Source organism: Hirundo rustica, chromosome Z (assembly GCF_015227805.2).
Source record: "Hirundo rustica isolate bHirRus1 chromosome Z, bHirRus1.pri.v3, whole genome shotgun sequence".
Classification (NCBI taxonomy): Eukaryota; Metazoa; Chordata; class Aves; order Passeriformes; family Hirundinidae; genus Hirundo; species Hirundo rustica.
In genome coordinates, this window is record NC_053488.1 from 32,672,710 (window position 1) to 32,699,075 (window position 26,366).

General features: G+C 38.6%; 1 protein-coding gene across 4 annotated transcripts in view; it reads right to left on the reverse strand.

The window, feature by feature from the left end:
* TTC39B (tetratricopeptide repeat domain 39B) overlaps nucleotides 1-26,366 on the reverse strand; it is a 73,187-nt gene that overhangs the window by 42,990 nt on the left and 3,831 nt on the right. For 3 of the 4 annotated variants that reach the window (XM_040090553.2, XM_040090554.2, XM_040090557.2), the window contains exon 2: nucleotides 3,165-3,199. The exons of the other annotated variant lie outside the window; for it this stretch is intronic. In XM_040090553.2, coding sequence (XP_039946487.1) covers nucleotides 3,165-3,199 — 35 coding nt within the window. The remainder of the gene's footprint in view (nucleotides 1-3,164; nucleotides 3,200-26,366) is intronic. 4 annotated transcript variants of the gene reach the window in all.

Genomic DNA, 26,366 nt, shown 5'->3' on the forward strand with positions numbered 1-26,366 from the left:
CAGAGGATAAAATACATAACAGAAATCAAAATAGAAGTGGCAAGGTCAGTACATGCTAAGCATAATACAGTGATGGTTAAAAACTGTTGAGAACTCAAACCACTTTCAGTCAAGTTGTAAAGCCAAAGACAATATAATTTAGAAAAATACACTCTGGAAACAGAAAACAAGAATATCTGCATCCTACAAAGAGATTTTCAGAAAAATTTCAGTAAAAATTAAGGTAGCAGAAATATATTGAAAAAAAATTCAAAGAAGTAGAGAATTATCTCGTTCAATAAGACTAAAATTAAAGTTGTAGTTTTTTCACAGTAAGATTTGGGTATTGATGAGGCATTTTAGCAAGCATTAAATAAAAGAATAAACCACAAAGAAATTTTTTCCATCTACATATGTTTTTGAACCTGCTTGGCAGGCATTAGGTAACTTTGTCAAACACATCCACCCAGCCCAAATCTTGGAAGCAAGCACTCCAGTGGAAAAATAGTAAAAAGCAGCCTATCATCACAAAACCTCTTGGCAGAGGCCTCAATTTCCACAACAGAAATCACAGTTTGTCTCCAGTTACTCAGTTTCTTTACAACAGAATATGCCAATCAAACTAATTCTGAGTTAACACAAAAAGGTAATGGTGAATTTACTTTGACATATATACTCCCCTATTATCTTTGGAAGGTTGAAGATGTTCTATCAAGTGTTGCTATCAAACCAATACCTTGAAAACTCAGTTACTTTTGTTGGCAGAGAAGACATGAAATGCTAGTGCTTGTTTTAAGTAAAATAGCTGAGTGACATATTATAATAGCCTTTCTTCAGCTTTAGCACCAGTGAACAAAATTTACAGTAAATATTTAAAGGTTTCTTCATCTTTCTACAAAGCAAGCATTCTGTGATCGTTACATGTTTTGGAGTTTTGTTTATATCTACAGTAGCTACCATGAGTAGAAGATGACAAAAAGAGTCTAGACAGAGAACCTAATACATGTATAACATTGCAGCAAAGACTGATTTCCTCCTGTGTCGGTCCTCAGATAGGACAGCCAGCACATGAGATCTAGAGAAAGATTTTACCATATTAAGGTAATACGTTGCTCTTTCAACATCTAACCTGCACAATCTGGTACCTACACATACGCAATAATATTTAAAGAATGAAGCCAGTTAAAGTCAAGCTGGAATACCAATACCACTCACTAGCGTCTACTGGTGCAAAATACAGAGCCGTGTTACTCTATCCATATTTCACAACGAGAATTACAGAGTGGTGTACAAAATACTATGAAGATCTGCTTGTTACACATTCTTTCCCAATTCTCTAAATGAACATGATTTGACAGATCCTGAACCAAAACTGATCTCAAAAGTAAACATGAGTATTTGTTGACAAAACTCCCTATAAAAAGGGTCAATTTTAGTTAAATTCAATTGGATACAACTAACTGCAACAAAGCACTCAAAACCAATGCCAGGCATATCATCACAGAGCTCCAACAATGCCACCTTCCTATCCAAAATAAGGGAGAATGAAACACTGACACACAATAAACTATGAAAGTGAATGCTATCAATAGCAAAATCAAAAAAATAGAGACAGCTTCCCAGAAGCTTAAGCCTCTGGCCATTCATGGTTTCAATATGATAATGCAAAACTACAATTAATTCTCTATTTATATATAGAGAAAGGTCTGGAACAACCAGTATGGCATTAGATTTACCCCCAGGCAAACTACTAGCATAATTTGAAAACTACAATCAAAGCATTTCAAGAAAGATTAGACTGAAGACTTTCACAAAACATTCCAAGATGTTTTTCAGTTCCTCAGGCACATTCTTCTTAAATAGCCATATCTTCAAAAGAATTTAAGAAAGGGGAGTCTACTCCAGTGAAGAATCCTGCACAGATACAAAAGAATATACACATTCCCTATGCTCAGTGTGATACTAAGTAACAATATGGTTTTTTGTCCCATTAATACTCTATCATCTTTTATTGGCTCTTCTATATAACACTTATTGCAGATGGAAGCAATACCAGCCAGAATAAAATGACATCCTAACTTCTATTATAATAAAGTGTATCCTTAAGACAGCTATGAACACAGAAGAGACACTCAGGAAGAACAAACCAAAGCTCTGCATGCCAAAAATAAACAACCATGCCCAGCTCAGACATCCACAGAAAACAAGAAAACCACCTTCTCATAGAAAGAATGAATATTGGATAAATATTCTCATACAGTATTTCAAAGTTATTCTTGTTCCTGTCCCAGGGGAAAACAGCGGCCAAAGAGATAAGTTACCCAATAATATGCAAACTGCTAGGCAGTCAAAGGAAGAATAAGCGATCATTAACATAAAGAATTCTCAACTTTAACATATCAGGTTCTTGTTTCCTTCTGAGTGTCAGAATACGATGGTTAATTTTTCTCAGTTCTACACAGTCAGACCTTATTATTCTAGGTAAGATACAAAAAGAGGGTCTGGCAAATCTGTAAAATGCAATATGCCAAGACCATGGATGTTTTGGCCACAAAGTTCAGGCCAAACCTACTGCTGGGTCTGAGAGCGATTGAGCAATTGGAGGATATAAGCAGAAGACCCCTTCTCATGTGCTTCATGGCACAAAAATGCAATAAAATCCTAGAGAAAAACTAAAATCACTTAAAAACAGCATAATGTGTTTTCATCACAGTTTAAGAAAGGTGTTGCTTCAGCATGAGATCTTACACCAGAGAAGTTACTGTATCTCACTTCATTAGGGGAAAACGTCTGTGCATCAGTACATTATAAGACACAGCAATTTCCATGTGAAAATCTTGTTTAGATGGTCTTGCATAATGAGTGATCCAAAGTTTTCCTAATAATGTTAAGCGACTACTTTTTCACCATGCAAAAATGTCTAGAGCTGTCGGTATGTAACTAAGTTACTAGATTTCCTATTTTTAATTCTTTACAATTTTCACATTTGTTGATAAATATTTCATCACACATATCAACCTAGTTACACTTCTGTTTCTCAACTCTTAGGGACTTTAACTGTTCTGAAAAACATGAATGTAGTCAGTGCATATAAAATTATGTTTCCCTGGAATGGTGTGCACACAGTATTCAATTTCTGTATAAGGAGTTTTAAAAAAACACACATTTTAAAAAATTCTACTTACACGGGGATGTTTTCATAGGCATCTTCAAAGTTTTCCTGCAGAAGAAAGAAAAAGTTTCAATCTAATATGTATATGTTTGTATTTACCATTACCAGATAGCAATTACTTCTGCAACTGACAGTCTACTGACTGTTTGCTAAGCTTTCACTGCAAATCATTATACAGAGGGATTTCCTATGGGCCTACTACATCAGACAACAGCTAAATTAAACCAAAGATCTTTTCCTTTTTAGATTCTAAACTTCCACCATGTAAATCACAGAAGGCAATACAGGCTTATGCCTCAGGAGTTTGTGCAGTACTTGTGATGCATTTGAGAGGCACTGACTGAACAGTGTGTCTACACACGGAACAAAAGGAGTTCTATGCCTGTGTGATATGCAGGTTGGCCAGAGTACATACAAGAGGTCTGGAACGCATGACAGATAGCAAGCACATACAGTCAGCACACACATTAAAAGCAGTTACGTGAACAGCTTAGTCCAAAAAACTGGAAGTTGTATCTTTCCATCTAGATTCAAAGCTCTTTTAACCTAGGTTCAAACTGCAAACTGAAATAAAGGAAGAAATGCACAAATGTAAAAATCAGTGGAACAGCTCAGCCCAAAGATCATTTAGTTCTGTAACCAGTTTCCAAAACTGGGCTCTAGAAGTGCGTAGCAAGGACAAATAGGCAAACAGCCTCCCTCACGTATCCCTCTCCACCACACACTTTCCAGCCTCCGGCAACCCTGGGAATTCTACGCCTAAATACAGTTTGGCCATCTTGTGATTTTCAGTAGATCTCTGTTCCAAATACCAGTCTGAATTCCTCAATCCCATGTAGACTTTGTTTTATTCATGAGTTATAACATTAGTAAGGAATTTCATGAGCCTGACACCCATTTTCTGCAAAATAAGAATTTCTGTTTGAACCTATCTCCAACTACCTTTGTTTAACGATCCCTAGCTTTATTTACTCAAAACCAGTAAAGAATCAATTCATACTTGCTCTTTCCTTGACATTTAAAATTTTGAAAGCTTTTGTTACATCATCTAACTCATCTCTCTTCCGCGCCAAAAACTGCTACCTTATTCAGTCATTCTTCAAACAGAAACTATTTCTTGCTTGTAACTATGCTTTCTGCTCTTTTCTATAAGAAAAAATGGAAGTATGATGGAACAGATTTTTAGCATATCCCAGGAAGACACCTGGAGGAGACTGACCCCTACTTCTGTACAGCCCTTTTCACTTAGCTGTAGAGAGCCAGAAGATCTCTCCGGAGTCTTCTTTTCTCCACCCTCAGCTCCCTCAGCCCCTCCTCACAGGATTTTGTGCTCCAGACCCTTCACCAGTTCCATTGTCCTTCTCTGGACAACCCACAGCACCGCACTGTCTGTCTTGGAATGAAGGACCTAAACCAGAACACAAAATTTCAAGAACGGCCTCACCAGTGCCATGTTCAGGGAGAACTTAAAAGAACTCAGAAAAAGCCAATTAAATAATCCTCCTGATTTGAGGAGAACTGCCGTTTCAAAAAGCTGAATAGAAAGCAACAGGAATATCCTGAACAGACATTCTGTTACCCACGTCTCACCCCAGACACTGATAGAAGTCACCAGTCTTCTAATAAACCCCTTCTATAAAGACCAATTGCCTCCTTGAGACACTTCTGGAGACAAGAGAAGATATTCATCAGAATAAATGAGCAAAGCACAGCTTTTTGAGCACAATTCCATTTCTCCTAAGAGAACCAACTTGAAAAGTAAAAGTCAAGGTACTTTCAACAGTCAGATACTTAATAAATAATAGTAATGACTGAAAGTTGACACGAAAAAAAATATCTGTGAAGTGAACCTTTTGCAGGTTCTTTCAAACCTTCATACAAGAACAGCACCTATATAAAGGAAGAAACAAAGAAAAAATTTGCATTTTATCTAGGTAAATGCCTCCTTTGACTGGTGGCTTCTGAATTTTGATTCCTGTCATTCTCGCTGGCCAAACGGCTGTCCAAACATTTAAAGGGATGAAGTATAATCTTAGTGTTTTCCCCAAACACCAAGGCATAGGGAATAGTCACAGCCTTTCAAGGGACTCCTCAAAGGTGCTAAAACCAACATCATTGAAGGTTGCTTCTATGGTAAAAAAACATCCCAACAAAACAACAGAAGACTAAAAACTCAATCCAGCCATTTTCCCATGTCTTTCTATCCCCACTGCATGCAAAATGGGTGTTAGAAAGTGTTCAAATTAATATCTTGGTCCCATTTCCACAGACTTACACAAGTTTGCAGTTGATTCTACAGACTCTCATAAAAAAGCTGGAGGCAGTAGAAGAGAAGCCCAGCCATTTTCTACTCCATTCCATGCCCACTACAACAAAAAAGTGACATCAACCTTAGGTGCAAAGAAAAGGACTGCAACAGAGGTAACTAGAATAGCTCCTTCCGGATCAAGTTCTAGGAGTGATTGCATTCCTATATTTAGATATTAGGAAAAAATTTTTCACTGGAAGAATAATAAAGCACTGGAATTGTCTTCCCAGGGAGGTGGTGGAGTCACCATCTCTGGATGTGTTTAAAAAAAGACTGGACATGGCACTTAGTGCTATAGTCTAGTTGAGGTGTTAAGGCATAGGTTGGACTTGATGATCTTAGAGGTCTCTTCCAACCTCATTATTCTGTGATTCTGTGATTCTATCAAAAAACAAGTAATTTAAAAAGTACTCAGAACATAATTCACTTTTTTCCCAGTAGTCTGGTAAAATCTACTTGTTAATTAAGCCTGTTCAACAAAAAAAATTGAGTGAAGTGTTACGTATAATACACAGCATCTTAAAGGTCTAAGGCCATATTTAATATACAAATGTATACACGTATGCATATAATATATGTTGGTACAAAAAATAATATCAAGTGATTGATAAAGTTTTTCTATTCTTCAGAGTACAGAAGGAGACCAAATGCACATTCTTGTGCAATTAAAGCCCAGTAAAGTTTCTATTTTCAAGTGCTCATTTCAGCATGGCAAGTTGCAGACGACGCAGCTGAGATGCCACAACAGTTCCTCCAAGACTGAATGTGACCACCACACTTTAGCACAGAACACCATTTCCATTGTTTACATGGCTGAAGAGACTGAGGTGGACGCAGTCCCCCATTAATTTCCTTCACCTGATCCAGGTCTGTCCTGCAGCAGGTCCCAAAGTTCCTGCTCCAATATGTCCTTGTTATAATGGTGCCCTGTCCACAGGACATGCATACAGCAGTAATCTTCTGGAAATATGAATTGTAGTTAAATCCACGAAAAGGACAACCAGACCTTCTACTCAGAAAAAGAAACACATGAACACAATGAACATATCAGCTAGTACCAAGAGAAACAGTTTAACAACTATCTCACTCAAAAGAATGCTGATTAATGCTGCAATCCACAGATTTTTAGTACACTTTTTCCAGAGTACACATCCATCCAATAATTTAAACCACATAAATATGTATTTATAAATATAAAACTGCCACTAGATGGCATGACTCAGACATTGCCAGAGATTTCAGAAAATCATTAGCGCAAGATTTAGCAAAATAAAGCGGTCTCAAAATTACATTTCTTGAATCGCAGTCTTTTGCTTGTTTGATAATAGCATTATTTCTTTAAATCTTTATGATGAGTCCTTTCCAAAATGCAAGCAGGCTTACAAAAATTAACATAATTTAGAGATATTAATGTTTTGCGAAGCAAAGAAAGTCAAAGTCAGACAGAGACATAAATGGACATTGTGCAGATAAATGGACATTGTGCAGACATTAATGCAGAAAAATGGAAGAGTTCATGCACCCTAGCAGTAAGAGCAGAAACTACTCACAGCAGATACTTCACTTCTCAAGCTTCATAAAAGCAGCACGTAAGAGATGTCCTTCAACTAATACAGGACACCAATCAGTACCTACACTTTTGTTCTAATGCACTGCAAGAAAGAAGAAAAGTTGCTTATTAGAGATCCTAGCATCAAATGTGAACTCTACTTTCTTCCCCATTCATCATAAATCAACTCTAAGGAAATTTCAGACTATATCCTGTGACTCCTAAACTGTTAAGTTCACTTAATGTTTTATCAACCTAAGTGCTTAAATGCTGCTCTTTTCCAAGTGAATCAGGCCAATCTGACCAATCTAAACTATTCCTTTAAAATTCAGGTTTATGACAAGATATTACTACCAAGTAGGGTATGAAGCATCTAGATTCTCCCCACTGAAAACAACATAACTTCAGAAAACTAAATCCAATAGTATCTAGATATGCCCACCACAATTTGGAGTCCATACAGATTGCGCAAAGGAAAAAAAAAAGCCCCACCAAAAGCATTATCTCAAAAAATATAAACATGAATAAAGGTCCTTATTAATTCAACAGATAAATGAAATAATAATGAATTCCTACCGAAAATTTAATATTATTGCTGTACCACACTACTTGTCTTTGTCAAAGCTTTATTTTGTCAGTAGTAAATAAGCAACTGTTTTAAGCTGACTTTAAAAACCATAAACCTATCAGTAACACTCTCCTCAGGAATCCCACATATTAGAATACTGCAAAGCATGGGAATCTATGAAGACAGCTGCATATTTAGCAAGCACATGCACTTCAAAATGCTTTTGTCAAAACTTCTGTCCAAGTATGGGTACATCTAACTGCTTTTGTACTCTTTTGTAATTCAGTCCCACATCATCCTTCTCTAAAAAGGCCTCAGGCATGCTTGCCCTGCCTACTCACTGCAGCCTGCAGCTGCCCATGGAAAGCTCAGTTACCAGTTTGGAAGTCGGTGACTGGATTTTACATGAAGAGAAAAAGGCTTCATTGAAAGGTCTAAAATTTCTCAGCTGAAAAGAAAGGATAACACACCTTTCACTACATTCACATTAAAATTATCATTCTGTATGTGGATTCATCTCACAGAACTTAAGGAATTTTAAATAAATAAAACTTAGCTGACAATCTCAGAAGCAGCTTTCTAAAATCACAGGAGACGCTTCCTATTGACCTTGGCTAAAAATTGGCAGACTCAGCCAAAATAGCACTAGTACATATGTACATGTGAGAGTATGAATAATCTCTTTTCTCTTGGTAAAACTGAACACAGGAAAAACATGCAACCATAGGAAGACAATGGGTGAGTTATAAGAAGAAACTGATCTATAATGCTTATATAATATGAACTGAGACTATGGATGACATCCCATATGGTCTTCATTTCAACACCACACACTTTTGTTATCAAATGGAACAGAAGATAAATATATACACCTTTTTGTCCCCCCTTTTTCTGTTATGAAACTTGGTTTCATAACAGAAATTTGTTTCTCCTTAGCCTTAGCCAAGACTACATTAAAAATGATTCAAAGAAACTTGTGGCTAAGAATTTTACATTTCGGGTCACAGAAGTGGTAACTTAAAATCACTGTGTATTTAAAACTTACCAAACGTTACATCAATATGAAAGCTCCTTAGAATATTACTCAAGGATACCAAACAACAGCATGCTATTTCTCCCCTTAATCGACTTGACTAAACTGAGAACTGCTAACAGAAGCTGAAAAATAACAAAGAACAGCAACACAATCAGCAAAACTCCCAAATGTACAAGTCAAGAAGACCATTGCTCAGGTGAAGACCCATCCCTGTGATTATGTAACTTGTACCAGAAATCACTAACTAAACAAAACAGAGAGGCTGTGCTTTGGTGATTGCTAGCATTGAACTCTATGCGTAAATAATGGCATGGGAAGTCTGGAAGGGCATGCTTGACTTGTGGAATGCCACTGAGCACCCAGGCTGGTGCAACTCTGAAATAAATAATCAATGTCTCTCTTGTGTAGTTGCTAGCTTCACTAGCTTGTTGTACATCAATTACTGAATCTGATTTTTGTGGCCAACACTGCGAGGCATCAAATATCAGAAATTACTACTTCAAAAAATGTATGATGGAGATGAATAACAGCAACTCACTGGTCATAAATTATGGAAGTTTAGCCTGTAAGACTGCTCAGTCCAAAATAAATACATTCAGCTACAAAAATTGGATTTGATTCATCTGCAGTTAAGAGAAGTAGGGTAAGACAGCTACACACATCTACAGACTGCACACAGTACCTGCATGAACTAAACAAAAGAAAAGTGGTTCAGAGAACTTGACTTATGAAACATAATCTGCTATGGACACCTTTCCTGCATATTAACAATCGGATGACAATGCCGCATAAGGACAGAATTCAACTATTGCTTAAATGGGCAGTTGCATGAGAAAACACAACTCAGGACTGCATATTTTCCCATATGTTAAGAAACAAAAACACCCAGCATTACAATAGGACCCAAAAGCTAATTTGTCACATATCTTCAGCTCATTCATAAAGTATTGATGTAACAAATAAGTATTTTAATGAGCCAAATAAAATTTAGGTTTCATCTCAAAAATACAAGATTTTTTTTAATTCCTAATATTTCTGTAGAACTGACAATACTTTGCATTATAAAGTGCTTAAAAATCTTAATATTTTAGTTACTGTTGCATGAGACTTCATAGCAATTTCTCACAGAAAAGAGTAATCTACTCTACAAACCAGCAGAAAAATAATACGGAATTTAAACTACATCTTTATGTTTACTGTCAAAAAAAAAACCCAAACAGAGGACAGAAACATCATTTCAATATTATCTTGGCAGAGAAACTACTTGGGGTAGTAGAGGAAGGAAAAGATCCTCTTCATCTCTGTCACTTACACGTGCTTTATGTGACAATTCGACACCAGATCCTGGTATTAACAATTAATAGCCTAGGAACAGAAAAACATGAATACTACTCAGTTCAAAAGGGAAGGAGATGATGAAGCTGTTACAAAACAGGAAAATTATTCCCCTCCCCAGAGACAGAAGTAGCCTTGAGGCAGCAAAAATGGAATGGAAATGCACAAGTTCTGCTCCCTACAGTACAACCAATTTTCACACGTCATGGGTTAGTATGGTTTGGTTTTTTAGTTATAGAAGAATGTAGAATAATTCTCCAGGTTAGGACCTGGGAATTGCTTTAGAAAAGACAGGCACCTATCAGAGAGTTGGAATACTGGCATCTGTTCTGACCACTGAAAACTGGCTACAACTTTGGGAAGTACCATATAAAACCTCTTGATTTCCTGTAGGTGGCTCCTTTTCCTTCTTTCCTTTGGCCAGAGAGAGAGACAGGTAACATCGAGCTGGGCCTGCTGCTCCCCCCTTTTGTGGGGAGCTGGCCTGAGGCCTGGCTGGATTCCATCGGCTCACGGGTGAAGGGGTGGAAGGAGAGGTTCCCTGCGCCAGTGAAGAAGTGAGAAGTTATCTCTGTACCTTGAGGTGAAGAATCCTTTGCTTTAGAGTTGTTCATCTTTAAAAGGTGACACCCCAGTATGCAAAAGTCTAAGACCCATGACCCACAAGCAGCTTGGGAACCTGCTCCTGGGAGGGGTCACAAAGGCAGGTTTCTCCGGGCGTTGTTTTTGTGACCGTTTAAAACCCACAAGAGAACTGTCCTAAGTTGTCAGTGGGATCCATGACTCTAAGAGAGACTCTTCCCCTAAAGAACTGATGAAAGACTATTGTCAGATGGTGAAACTGACTGAAAATTACCATTTTTATGTTGTTTTCGTAAGAAAGTGAACAGTTTGTAAGGGGAGGGAAGAGTGTTTTTGAAGTTTCATTCTGTTTTAGTCTTTTTTTCCAACTTTCTTTTTTTCCTATTCTTTTAGTGTATGTTAATAAAACTATTTGTTAATTTTAAGGTTGAGCCTGCTTTGTTTTTCTCCTGGTCTCTCTCCTACAGAAAAAGTACTAAGACCAAAATTTAGTGAACGTGAAGCCACTACAACATGAAAAGTAAAAAGTGAAATTCATTCCTCTAAAAGAAAAAAAGCATATATCTCTGTGTTTACATATTATTTCAGATTTATTGGTTTGAAGCATAAACATAACTCATCTGCTGTTCTAAAATTCTCAAGATTATCTGCCTAAAGTACCAATGTTTTTTCCAGAGAGCTGAGCGGACAAATAACTGTGGTTGTTTTGGAGAAGCTGTGTCTTCCACTGCAGATGAAGAACTTCAGTAGTCAGAAGGCAAAGATCAGACTTACTTATTCAGTCTCATCTAAATAGAACATGCAGCATTCAAGATATGGTTGGGAGTCATGCTTTAACAACAAAAAAAAACAACCCCAAACACACTAAAACCAAACCACAAAAACAAAACAAGACACCAAATATCACAACCCCAGAAATATACCCACACACCAAGAAGAAATGAGGGATTGGTAAAATGGAAATGAGGGATAGGTAAGGTAAAATTCACTTTTGCTAGAAATTAGGTTAACTAAAGAGCTGATCAACAATTAGAAATTAAAAGAAATTTCAGAGTAATTTAGCTCAAAAATTCAATGTCAGTAACCACAAGAACAAAAGTTTCTCCATTACAGTCTGGACAGCAATGGCCCTGTGATGCTGCTGGTCACCCAAAAATTTCCAGAAGAAAATGGAGTCTTAAAATCTACCCTCCATTTTTTTTAAAAAAGCAGACATTTGCACTGGAAATAACTGCTGTAAATAAGAGCAGCTAATCAACAGGTTATAGAAAGTGGACAATTCCTACTCTGCCTTCAGCTGCACGCAAGCCAGACAACTCTTAGACAGCCATACTGTATAAACCAGGGCAGGACACAGAACAAACCTCAACCAAAGAAACTGCAGTCAGATGCTGTCAGGCTGGTTGCATACCAGAGGCAGACCCAAGATGAAGATTTTTGTGAACCTACTTGTAAAGATGAGGCACCAGACAGTCATATTTGAATAAAGTGACATTACTCTCACCTGCTCTGAACAACTTGATGAGCTTCTACTATTTTAAACAGCACCTCTCCCTCATGACTGATCAGTGGAAATCAGCAGATTCAGTTACACACTCACCTAGTAAAGCATAATAACCACTTTAACTGACAGACAAAAGGCTGTTGTCAACAGTTGTCCATGTTCGGATTCATTCCCAACATGCTGACCAAGAAAGCAGAATAGAGTTTCAGTTAAAAGTTGGCTAAACACCAAGACACCTTTCCTTACTGTTTATAGTGGCGCCTTCTTGCTATTCAACCTGTAGTTGTTTCTTCACAGAAAGCACTTCTAAGAGGCAGAAGAATAGGTAGTAGCATAGAACTTCACTGATGGAATAAAGCTCTGATCTTCCTAGTTGATCACCTTTCCTGTCTGTCTCACACAAACGTTCTTGGTCATCTCCAAGACCAAAGGAGTGTCATGTAGTTTCTATTTGTTTGAAAGTGGTACCAGAAAAAAACAAACCAAAATGCAACAGAGCAAACAAACCACATACTCAACCAAGAGTTCAACATTCAGTACGTTTGCACCAAAGTGCACTTCTCATAGAAAATCTCTACAAATATTGCATATGACTCTATTCTTGGTCAACTTCATTACGCAAAACTGATTGCCAAGCATTTGTAAACTGAAGGGCAAATACAACCATCTTGTCTAGACACATATTCCTTTTCTATTGTAGGAAGAGAGATTTCAGAAGAATAAACTAAACAGAGAGTACACAGGGGAAAACACTAAGTTTGTCCTTCCTAACTGTAAGAAAGATTAACCAATCAAATTAATTCTTCTTGCAGCAGACACACCTCTAAGTATTGCAAGAACTCTGTATCAAGCTCATTAGTTTTTGTAAAAACTTGTACCATCATTTAGTCATTCTACAGAAATCACATGAAACCCCACTGAAATAAAAAACAATTTTAGGATGCTATTTATTATGTTTTTTAAAGCTAGCAAGAGTCCTGTTACATCTTTCTAGTCCTAGTAATTCCACAACCAGTAAGTACTAGGTACAGCTGTATTTTCCAGGACACCGGTCACAAACATGGATGAGACACCTCTGCTGAAAGACCAATCTGATAAAGATTTTCCTACCTTCAGCCACACAGTTTTAACAATGAACTTTTAGTACACTTCTGGCAGCTTCCAAATAAGACTATTCAGTTACTATTTTTCATTCGGTATAAGAGGTGGACACAATGTAATTTCAGAGACAAAACAGTACTTCAGACACTAATTGAAGACAGAGCAGCAGAAACAGAATAACGTGCTGGAAGCAGTTAAGGCATGACCAACTCGACAGTCACTAGCCACACTGCAACTCTAAAGAAAAAGCTTGGTCTTTCCCAATCTAGTAAGGCTGGTATTTCCCAGCCAGTGACTTATCATCTAGTGTAACTTTCCATGACTAGGTAACATTCACAGAAACTTCAGCTCAGTTTAGTAAAAGGATCACTAGACAGTTTGCTGATAACAAAATGTTATCACTTCAAGAGATAGGGTATCAGTAGATAAGAAGCTAATATATGTTTTGCCCTCACTCGAGTCAACATAACATACCAAATAAAATTAAAATTATGTGAAGAGGAAAGAAAAACATGGTTGGAAGATCCATTTAACAAACACCTGAAAACAAAGTTCTTCTTGGAGGTGGAGAATCATGCTTCCTGTCTCACAAGGGAAGGTCTATTTAGCAGCCTCATCTAACCTTCCCACCTGCACTCCCACTTCAGTGTTTGTGATGTGACTGATGAGATAGAACCTGACAGTTTTTAGTTACAAGTAACTCACAAATATCAGGATGGATCAAACACAAAGACAGAGTGAAAGTCAAGCTGCAATTACAATTAAGAGCCAGTCTTGAATCAACGTAAGAAACAAACACAGTGGAGTCTACATTCCACTAAAGTAAAATATAGATAGCTAGGAGGAAAAGCACGTTGTGCTATCCTGGGCTTTACTAAGCAATTTCACATAAAGATGCTTGATACTTACTGCTTCAAATAGATGCCTAAAGCCACCTGGAAAAACCCTAATTATGGTTCCCCATACACTTAATATACACTATCCAGACAAAATCAAAGTACAGCTTCCCTAAAGGGATCTTTTGACAGTGTTCCAGAATGCTTCTCAACTACAATGTAATCAACAATCCTAAGTCAGTCTCACATTACCTTGCCACTGGTGATATTAATACCTTCCAGAGATGACCGCAAGCTGGGGAACAGAACAGGTTGACCTCATATTAAAAACAATTTCCCTATAACTAATAAAGGACAGCTTTACCTATAACTAATAAATAAAGAGGAAAGTGGCATTAAAATTAGTATCTTAGGTTTTAACCTGCTCCTGTCTTGCCCAGGTTAAATATCCTCTTGACTATACATCTGGTCACTCATTCATAAAGAGTGCAACAGCAGTTTGTGCATATTTAGCACCAGAAGGTTCTATTTTATAGTGAAAAAGGCAATTTAGGTTATTTTTCTTAACTGGTTCATTTCCTCTAAAAGAATATCTTGCTGCAGTAACGGTAATTCCAACAACTCTATTTTGATAAAGCTGTTCTTACTTCAGAACTTCAAAGTCTCTATTTTCTGATCCATTAGCAGGACAAGTACTAACTGCAGTGATAGAAGAGACCTTTAGAAGTCAACATTATCTAGAGTTAAAAGTGTCTGTAATACAAGATTAAAGCAGTTACTTTTGGCCAGAGCACACCTAGTTCTCTCTGTGCAAGACTGGTTTCCATCTCTTCTGGAAACCACTTTATTTTCATTATTTTCATTGACTGAAAAGCATTATCCCACGGTTGTGGCAATTTTACTTCATTACTAGTATAAAATGAACTAATTATTAACTGATTTATATATGCATTCTAGAGAGTTTGTTATTTCCACCAGAAAAAAAAGCCAAACACTTAACACAGAAATACAGTGTCACATTCAGACCAAGTGTCACATTAAATTATGCTAAGCAGAATCAGATCTTGACTTAACCAGCCAGTAAGCTAAAGTGTTAATTCTTCCTGGGCTACTTAGAGGCAAACACAAAAAGAACACATTGTCATTTGAAGTTACAATAATTCTTAACAAGAAAATAAAACAGAAAAACCGTACAAGTAACACAAAATTTCATTAACATGAAGTAATAGCCAACTAATGCCCCCTAAATTTTGGTAATGTGTCAAGTATCCATAAAAGTCTACAGCTTTCCCTCTTCTGTCATGATTCCTCCAACATCAACTCTTCATCCAGTCCACCTTCAAGCACAGCACTGTATTTCTTCATGTATTGCAGGACAGCTTCAGGATCCAAAAGAGAGAGATCAAACAGACTACACAGGTGCACTGAAAGTAGCATGCGTTTACCAGTCAGAAGTGGTAACATTCCACAGACACTGACAGACAGTCATAGTTCCACCTTCCAGCATGCACACCTTGCATTACAGCTTACTGACATCATACGAAGTTTATAGCCTTTGAAAATTCTAGCTGGCATGTAATAACAATGACAGGATTAACACACAGATTTGTCACTCCTTCTACCCAAAAGGATTACTTTACCACAAAGTAAGTTTACAGCATGTCAGTGCCTCTAGACAACTGTTCATGCACACACACTCCCTCCTCTCCTGCTCCTGAGTGGTCATGGGCAATCAGAGCACTGGCTCCTCTACAGCAAGCCCACACTGCAGCAGGTGTCTCTGGGTCTTGTGACTCACACATTGCCAAAGGAAATCCCGCACAACTACACAATGCTTCAATCCAAAGCACCAAGCCTCCCTTCGCACGCTTCTTCCTACCGCTGGCAACCAGAGACACAGAATAGAAAAAAAGCCTCATGTTACATGAGGTGTAGATAGCTACTTTTAAATTATGGAAAGGGAAGTATCAGACAGACAATTTTTCCAGGCTGCCAGGAAACTATTTATGTCATAACTGATCTCTACCTATTGCTGGCATCCTTATCCATTTTCACTTTAGCCCACAGACATTATATACTAGAAAGGTTTTATCAATTTGTGGATACTATTACAAAAGTTGAAAAGTTTGAAATTTCACATGGACTTTTTACTCACTTCTTCAGACCACACTAACACTTAACAAAGGGCAATTATTTTTTAATGTTAGAAAGATACCATTTACGCAAAATTCTGCAACGATTAAAGTCTAAGGTCAGCAGCTACCAGACCTCATACACATAAACTGAAGACACTAAGTGCTATAGTATTATCTACAAAGATACAAACCACAGAACTAATATAGAGTTTATCTTCCCAGCATAAAACTGCTTTATCTCATCTACAGCAAAGATCAGAACTAGAACAAACGAAAAGGATCAGACACAAAACTTTCAGTCAAGGACAAGAGGAGGATGTTTCAGAGACAACTGTGAAGGCAAGCCCTATATCCTTGGTTGTCATCGCAAGATATAACCTCAGCTTCCCCTTCTTGCACTCCACGTGTCCTAAGACCAGAGGACTTCCACAAATTTCAAACACAAAGCAACACATTATGTGGCCTTAAAAAATATAAAGAAACTAAGCCAAAATATTAACCACTGGATGTCAGCTCTTTAATGACATCAGGTGACTTCCTTTCTCTACTCCACCAGAAGAACACATAGAAACACTGACAGAAATCCAAGGCAACTGCACAAATCCCATTGGCTAAGACAAGCAGCTTTTTGTAGAGAAACTAGCTAACACAGGGCCACAAACTACATTCTGTGTTGCAACTCTAACTATTCAGAGAAAGCACATAAGCCACTTCTACTGTGTAATCTCTGGTCATTGTCCCCATGATCTTTTCTTTACTATTCCTTCAGTTGTGCTTATGCACAGCTACAGGTAATGACACACCCGTAAGCTGAACATCCTGACTGATTCAGCATGAAACCCCCAATGCAAGGCACCATGAACACAGAGCTATACAGTCTATCGAGTAACTTCTTGCCTACTTTCCCTCAGAGACCTGAACATCCTCCACTCACACACATTAGTATTTAAAATTACAAGCACTTTTTCAGTGCTCCAGTGTACAAATTAATGACAAACACTAACTGAGAAATCAGTGAGGAGTCTTTCACACTGGAACTCTGAACTGCTGAAGTGAATAAATACAGAGTATGATTTCCAGGAAGACCCTCCTACCTGGGACCTGATTTGTGACACTGACAAGACCCTATATTTCTGTTTCCAGTTCACAAAAAATAACTAAGCCAGGAAATCTGCATTTAGTGAGCGCTTCTACTGGGATACAAATCCCCCTGGGGCCCATCCACACAGGCCCACAAGTACCCAAAGATGTGAGGATTGAGTTAGAACCTTCTGAGAAATTAAGATACATAAATCCACCCAGACATGAGGTAGAAATGCAAGTTTAGTTTTAAATAATTTTTAAGTGCCTTGAACAAATAAAAGCCTGTGTCAGTAAGTAAGAAAAATACCTAATAGCTACTTTAAAGTTCAGTAACATTGCCTTTTGCAAAGTTAGTAAATCTCTAGTCACAACAAAAATACTGTAGCCTTGCTGAAAATGGCTAGCTATAACAGATAGAGCTGTATGTGTAGAATTTGTGTAAGAATTTATGAATATTAATGTTCATCAATTTTAGCTTAGGATAGATCCAACACTTATAGAAAATTCATGTTTAAGCCTGACTGGCTAAAAGTAGAATAAAATGTGCTGAGAATGCTAGGGTGCTCACACTTAGGATGACATGGAATACAGTTGCTGTTGCTGCTGCTGCCTCTACTGCTGCTGATAAGAGACTATTGCTTCTGCTTGGGACTCAGAGACTTTGTGTTAGAAGGCTTCTGCATACTGCTACGGACTCCAGTAACTTTGCCTTCATGATGGATTTAACGTTGAAATAAAGGACTTTACTTTTACAACTACCCAGCTTCTAATCCTCAATGAAGATGCCCAAACCTCTCGGCATCACACCTAGCAGCTAAAAATCCCACTGTTCAAATAAGTAAAATGGACTTTTAAACCTACCATATTTTTGGGAGTTTTTTAAACTTGGATTTTAAGACTCCTTTAGTGTCGCTTGCTGAGAAATACGTTCACTCTGAAGCTTAACTATACAACTTCAGCCATCTCTTCAACTCAGCGTGACTTGAAATTACATAGCTCACATTTGGCAGAAGAAATAGGAGGTTGGAAAAGCATCAAACAAGTATGCCATCTTCTAGTAGTGAAAGGCCATGAGCTACACCATACTTTCCAGAGCTATAAGCATATGTGGTGCTCTAATCCAAATGAGAAGACAAACACTGAGCTGCAACTGAATGTCTCTTTCCCAAGCTTTTTAGAAAACTTTGCTTAAACTCAGTAGACCATACCTTAACAGAGCCAGCTACTTCAGTTGTGTCAAGTAGGATTATACAGGCAGATACATTTAATTGGATTTCCCAGAGCCGCACACTTTTTTCCTGCTAAGATTCTCCATCTGGACATGGCACAGATTTAAATACTCTTTAACAATATGCTTAAACCACCAAGTCCTACCTTAAAGTTCTTCCTCTAGTCCAAACCATGCACTTAAATTAGGCAGACTGCTCTGTCTCCAAAGTTTAGTTCCTAAGCTTTTCACACTTCTCTTGACAAGGAACATAATAGTCAACAATATAAGATTACATCTTTATCATTTATTAACAATATATAATACTTAGATTAAAATGGCTCAACCACCATTCTCCCTCAATGCAGTTAACAGAATTACTTTTCAAAATACTTTTTTTACTGGGAAGAGCCAAAAAAGCTGTACTTCACGAAGTACTCAGTCATGTGACAGTTTATCAAAAAAGTCAAAAAGCACTTAAGTTTCATATCCCATATAATATATGGCTTTTCTCAAAGTCATTATTTTAAATTGTTTTTGTAATGAATTACTGATTCCCCAAATTAAGATGGGAGGGTTTTGCTGAAAATGTGGAATACTTCAGTTTTTACATGTTTCTTCAGTTCCTTCTAGCCAGCTGAGCTAGAAGAACCCTGAATATCTGAGTAAGATCCCTCAGTCTACTGGTTTTGGCTGAGGTAGAGTTGATTTTGTTCACAGTGGCTGGTATAGGGCTCTGTTTTGGATTTGTGCTGAACACAAGAGTTGAAAATATAGAGATGTTTCTGTTATTGCTGAGGAGTTTACACATAGGCAAGGCCTCTTCTGGTTTTTTGTATTCCAGTCTGGGGAGGAAGTATTTTGTATTCCAGTCTGGGGTGCATGAGAGGCTGGGAGGGGACACAGCAGGGGCAGGTGACCCAAGCTGACCAGAGGGATATTCCAGACCATGTGGCATCATGCTCAGTACATTAAGAAGAGGAAGAAGAAGAAAGCAGGGGAATCTATGGAGTGCTGGCATTTGTCTTTCCAAGTCACTGTCACCTGTGAGGGAGCCCTGCTCTCCTGGCAATGGCTGACATGCCTGCCCATGGGAAATACTGAATTAACTCCTTGCATTGTTTTGCTTTTGTGCTCAGCTTTTGCTTTCCCTATTAAACTTTCTTTCTTTTAACCTACTAGTTCTCTACCTTTCACCCTTCCAATTCTCTCCCCAATCCCACTGGTGGGGAAGGGAACGAGCAGCTGCATGAGCTGTCAGCTGAGTTTAAACCGGAATACTCACCTAAAAAGAAATGGATTTTCCAAATTCACAACTGGCAATTCTACTTCTCCACCATATTTTCAGTGGCAAGCTCAGGTTTTGCCACTGGACCTTAGAGTAGTCATTTAACCATAAATTACTAGACATACTAAAGAGGGGAAAAAATATTTTCCAGCTCTGGAAACTTAGTAAGTTTGCAGAAAAGGGGAAAAAAATAAACAAAAAACCAAACAAAACCACCAAACCCAAAAGAACCCCAAACAAACAAACTAAAACAAAACAAAACAAACAAACAAAAAGACACAGCCACTAAGTCATTATGTTTTAACTAGCTGCCCCACTGGATTTGCTAACAACAGTCCTAAGGGAGATAATCCAAATAAAACATCTTCATCTTAGTCCATTATTTCTTGGTGAAAATAAAAGTCTCTATCATCACTATATTCTCACTTTGCTTGACTAAAGCAAATCGGAATATTTTTTCTTTCCTCTGGCATACTACTACTTACAGACAAGTATTCCTATTCACCTACTCAACACTACACTTTTTAGAAGAATCAGTGCTGCCAAGAGTTGCCAGACACACAATTATTTTCAGAAACAGGTTTTCCACAGATCTTCTCTCTGTTTGGATGACAGACTGTCCTTGTACACCCTCCAATGAGAGAATTTTTGGAAAGCAAGAGTGTGTGTGAGATGGACTTCTGAGGATGGCAAGAAATCAAAGGAGTGCTGCACACCAAAACACTGGCTTGCAACACTGGCACTGGTTTATATACCACTATACTGCAAAGTGAATGCGTAAGAGAACTGGAATAAAAACATGATACATTCACTGCATCACAACAAAAAATACCATTGCTACTAAATATTAGATTATTTTGACATAAATTTTTATTCTGACTCCAGAATAAGATAAAAAGCAAGTCTTTACTTGCTGGATAAGAAAATTTTACCATTAGCACTTGGTGTTTGGGGATAAGTTCAAACATCTGTGATATTTACTTACCATTGACTTAGCAGAAAAATTTTTTTGAACCTGGGAGGGCTTAGAAAAGCAGAAGGAATTTTTATCTCTCACAGATTCTCATATTTCTGACTATTTAAGCAGACACAACCAACTGTGGCACACGTCTTGGCCATGTCCAGGCTCTAATCAGAACACATACCAACAGCAGTGTGTATACAACTCTTAGACTGCTTCTCAAGTCTTTAGCTGCAAAGTTTTGCTCCCTTTTCAAAATGAGTGGGGCGATCCATCATTTCTGTTCTCTCTAATAATTCTGTTTCTATTAATCCAAAAGAAACAGCATTTGTTAAATTTAAGGGGCATGGTGTGTTGGGCTGTATTCCTGTCAGCCTGTCACCAACAACTGTGATCTTATCTCGACCTCCTGTGCTGGTGTCACACAGGAAAAGAAAGCCATACTAGTTGCAATAGCAAGAAAATTTTCAAAGATGTCCTTATGGTTAGGCAAGCTATAGGGGGATTTACTTAAGACAGGAGGCATAAGATCAGACATGCCTGTCACCTACTCCTATGTTGAGTCATCCTGGTCAGGCTGCTAAGTAATGCATGGTCTGCCAAGAAGCAACTAAGTTCCTTTCCTCTTTTCAACACACAACCTCTTTGCCAAGAGAAGGGCCCAGCAAGAACCTTTACCCACGCCAAGGAATCAACCTCTAGCAGTTTCAATAAGCTCATCAGGTCTAGGGTTTTTTCCAAGCATATTGGCACCCATATGTCAGCAAAAGAAGAACAAACATTTGCAGAACCAAACATGTTTCTACAAAGTTATTAACTCTCATATAGAATGACTGGAACTATAAGAAGCAAACCATTCCCCCTTAAGCTTATATACGAAACAGAACTATCCTTCCATATAGGTTGTGGAAGAAATACAGCTGTCTTTCTAGACTTGTGGATGGCTCTACCCAGGAGGTGTTCAAGGCTAGGATGGACAAGGCCTTGAGCAACCCGGTTTAGTGGGAGGTGTCCCTGCCCTGGGTGGGGGGGTGGGTCTCTATGATCTTTCATATCCCTTCAACCCCTTAACATTCTGTGATTCTACAGTGGCTGGCAAGCTTTTAGCTGCAATTACCAAGGCAATTTACAATTGTAATGACAGTAACTTCCACTGCTCCAAGAAAAGGCTACATTAAAAGATATTGGATGTTGCTTCGCACACCAGAACAGCAGCAGTTCAATACACAAATACCCAAAAACCTTAAGTAAAAAGCTAAGTCTTCCTTTTGGTTATACTGTTTTCCATACATATACAAATAAGTATTTAAGTATAGTCACTAGACACCCCCCTTCCTCAAAAAAAAACCCAAAAAACAAACAAACAAAAAAAAACCACCACCCAAACAAATAAAAAATCCAAAAGTCCAAAAGCCAACCCAAACCTCAGAAAAGAGAAGTAAAAGCAAAATTTTCTTCCCTTTTAAAATTCACTTCATAGGTACATAGCTTTCCCAATTTACATCAGCTCTGTTTCCCTAAGAGGCACATGGTGCTTTCTACAGTGACCCCACCTTTTCCCATATCTTCTGCACCTTTTATCTCTTCCTCTGAGAAGAAACATCTCACAGGTTAATAATAGTGAATATTAAATAAGAAAATTTAATTGGAATACTGCATACTCCTTTTTCTCTCCAGTAAATCAATAAAGGCTTGGTTTCTTTGGCTACCCAGCTTTCAAATTTGGTTGCAGTCAACCAACAAATGCAAATGCATGATTCTAGGAAGCAAATAAACAATAGAAAAACACAAAAAATAAAAATAAGCCATCTCAGAACAACATAGGTAGTATAAAACTGGAATACAAATCCTTATTTTGAATAGTAGCTACAAGGAAACACAGTACCTCTCAACAGGAACACAGGTACACCCAACAGATATAAGTAAAGCAAAGTTTTATTTGAAATTAAGAACTTCAGAATCTTGGAGGGAGAGACGGCAATCTAATTTTATTTAATAGAAAAGTAATTACTAGTCATGTTTAGTTTTCCATTAGTGGTGCTGAAACAGAATTGTCCTTTTCTTAGGTGTAGATGCACTCTGACAGTAGAAAGGACCAACACAGAACCAGGAAAAACAGATGAGCCATGTGCCAAAGCACAACACCTTGGAAAAAGCAGGCAAGAGGAGTACAAATTTTACATTCTTCTGTTGAGCAAAGTAAACTTATCAAAGAAACAAAAGCATACAATCAGATAAGGATGTTAAAAAAACCCCAAACCTTCAGCAGAGGAAGCACCCTCACTACCACTTCCCAAATCCGTATTACCAGTACATTCTAGTTTTTAAGGTGAAAAAGGCACCACAGTAGCTTGCTTCCAGTTTCTCAAAGTCTTTGTGGAAATACAGCTACCACCATCTCTCACCACTGAGACTGTTGAAGAATCCTCAGTGCAGAAAATAGCCAGTGCTGCACTGCACATTCTATTATTTATTCTAAAGTGCATTATTGTATTACGATACTGATGTAAAGAAGCATACCACAGTTCTTTCATCATAAGTGCAGCAGCTGCTACAGCAGTGGATGAAACTACTGAGTACTTAAATCAAGTACTAACCGGCTTTTGAATTAGAGACGATGCTGGTTTCATTTGAAATTAGCTCTGAAGATAAACTGTCCAGGCTAGTAAAGCCAGCCTATACAGTGTTTATCCCTGCTTGGGCAGTTCAAGAGAGTACAACATGCATCATAAGACCTTCATTACCTAAATTTTCCTTAATAGCTTAGTTTAGAGATGAGACACAGATTAGCTGAATTGGCCAAGCTGTCCTTAATATAAGCCTGTCACGGCTTGTACCTGCAACTAAGCCGACAACTAAATACCACACAGATGCTCTCTCACCCCATCACACCTCATATCCCCCATCCCATCCCCCCAGCAGGGCTGTGTTTCAACCCTAGGGCAGTCAGTTCCAGGTATACCTGACACCTCTCCAAGTGAAAGCAAACTATGGCCTGCACTCTGCTGCCATAGGGATTGAGAAAAATGCATTACCAGTATCAGCTGTGGCACCACTTGGCTGTCTTTGATTCCAGCTGTTTTTGAAGTCCCAGCATGTCCAGTACAGCAGTACTTGGAGGTGGCATGACTTCAATCACGTCACAAGAGTCTACTGTCAGACTCCACTCTCCCTTAGACTTAACTGCTTGCATGGTGCTGCCAGAGGGTATGTGGGTCCTGCTGATCTCTGCTTGGTTCTGGAGTCAACTGATCAGCTTCTGGGTGAGAATCATGGTGTCTCTGCTGGTGCTAAGCAGAGACACCAAAAGCCCACTGGTACCCTTTCGGGCCCTTGAAGTGTAGTCTCCTGAGGCAGCCTACGCCAAGGATGCACAGGTCTCTGAGGCCATCACAGCAAGGTGCTTTTGCCACTCATTCCCACCCAAGCTCACTTCAGCTTCCAATACAGTCAACTACTGGGATGTCCTTGTCACGCTAAAAATACAAATGGGTTCTGACTCTTTATAGCTTGACTGTGCACTGGTGTCTGCTACAGCCTTACACACCCATGGATCTGACATGCTACGCCATCAGACCCACAGAGTCCAATAAACATGGCTGTCCCTCTCCTCCACCTGGCTGGAGCAGGGCTCCTCCACTCCCGATCACTGGACTGTCCATTTCATATAAAGAAAACAAGATTAGAATTTCTTTCCAAAAAATGAGGAGTAAGATAAGACCTTCCAGTCTGGTGAACTGCCTGCTGGAGGAACAAGTTTCCTGGCAAAAAACCCATCTGGGATTGTTTTTTCCCTACAACTCAGGAACCAATGCCTCTAGGGTTGAAGGCAGGATTTGTATCCCACTTTCTCATGTCTGCTCTGTGATCTGTCAGATAAAAAAACAGAGCAACCCACTCTGTCTACCCTCTTCATCCTCTTTCTTGAGCAGAGCACTTACTATTAATAGCAGAGATACTGGGCCATACAAATGGGGAGTAGGATCTATCTTCTTTTTGTTGCTGAAACTTCTGGAACAGTTTTTCCCATTTTTCAAGCAGTTTTTCCACAGCAAAGTCCACAGAGACTCAGTACTGACAGAGCTGGCAAGCCACTTTGCCTACCACCACTACCTATTTGTCTCCCCAGCTACCCAGCTTTGTCTCATTACCAGCAATAAACTGGCACACAAAAATGGTGCAGGGCGCACTCCAGTCATATTACCACCACCATGTGCATCGTATTTCACCTGGATCTGTGGATAACTGCACATTGTTTTGGTCATAATAAATCATTTCTAGCGTGGCTGATTCCCTCAGATACTGGACTGGGTGGCACATAACGCCTCCCTTGAAGGGACACCTCTCCTTCACATTGGACAGGAGTCACCTCCAGAGGATGATGACTTGTATGCTTTTCCTAACTGCCTTTTTAATGCCTCCTTCTGTAGAAAGAAATTCCAGCTGCTTCCCTACTCTTAAAATTCCAGGCTACTAGCCCTGTTATCACAGCACCAGAGCCAGCAGGTAACAATGTGCTCATCTGGACTATGGCTGAAGTCTCTTCACATATTCCACAGTTCGCTCAGGGATAAGTATTGAATTGTTGTCTCTTTTCTGTCTTTTCCTCCTGCTCTTGTGACAGCCCTGCTTCACCCTGCTTCAGTATGAGCTGTCCATTTCTTCTGGTTTATACAAAATACCTGATACAAGACTGTATCTGTAAGGATTGTTTCAGCTGCAATGCCCATCACTGGAGTAGAGCCTGTGACCTTCTTGACATATTTAAAGACCTTCACTTCCTCTGAGGGTACTGAGTAGGACTTCCCCTTCATGAAGCTATACTGGCTCTGACTGATACCTGCATTGTCCTTCAGATGTTTTTCAATAATTCCCAGAATAATCTTCTCCATACTTTTACCAGTCACTGAAGCAAGACTGAGAGGCCGGTAGTTTCCAGGATCCCCTTTGTAATTCATTCTCTTGGGAAAATGTTAGCCAGACTGCAACTGACTGGGACCCCTCGAGATTCCCAAGACCATTCAAAAATCATTGAAAGAGATCTTATGATGAATCACATCAGGCAGCTTTTTAGAGTACTCTTGGCTAAATCCTATCAGGACCCACAGACTTCTGGCAACCCAGCTAGTTTTTCATTCTCATGGCCATGGTCCTCCAGCTTAGAGTGCTGGGACATGCTTAGCCCATTTTCAGTATTGACAAGAGAGGCAAGGAAAGCATTAAACATCTCTGCCTTGTCTATGTCCCTGTTTGTGAAGTGATCATCCTCATCCTGTAATGGGCTAATGCTATTTCTGCACGGCCTTTTGCTAGTGACATATCAAAGAAAAAAAACTTTTTTTATTGTTATGACAGTCTTGGCCATCTTCAGCTGAGCTTTGGGGGCAAAAATTTTCTCTTTACAATGGGGAGCAACATCTCTGTATTCCTCCCATGTCACTAATATAACAAATGCTTTTAAAATTTTGCCCTAACATGTTCTAGTCAGATTTGTTATTACCTTGACTAACCACACCTCCTATTGGGCACAAGAAAAAGACTGTCCTGGTTTAACACCAGTCAGCAACCAAGTATCACACAGCCACACAATTTGCTCTCCCCTCTTGCCAGTGAGATGAGAATAAGATTGGGTGGAAAAGGTAAAATCCATGGGTTGAGATAAAGACACTTTAATAACAGGAATAAAGTAAAATTAATAATAATAACACTATAGGAAGGGGAA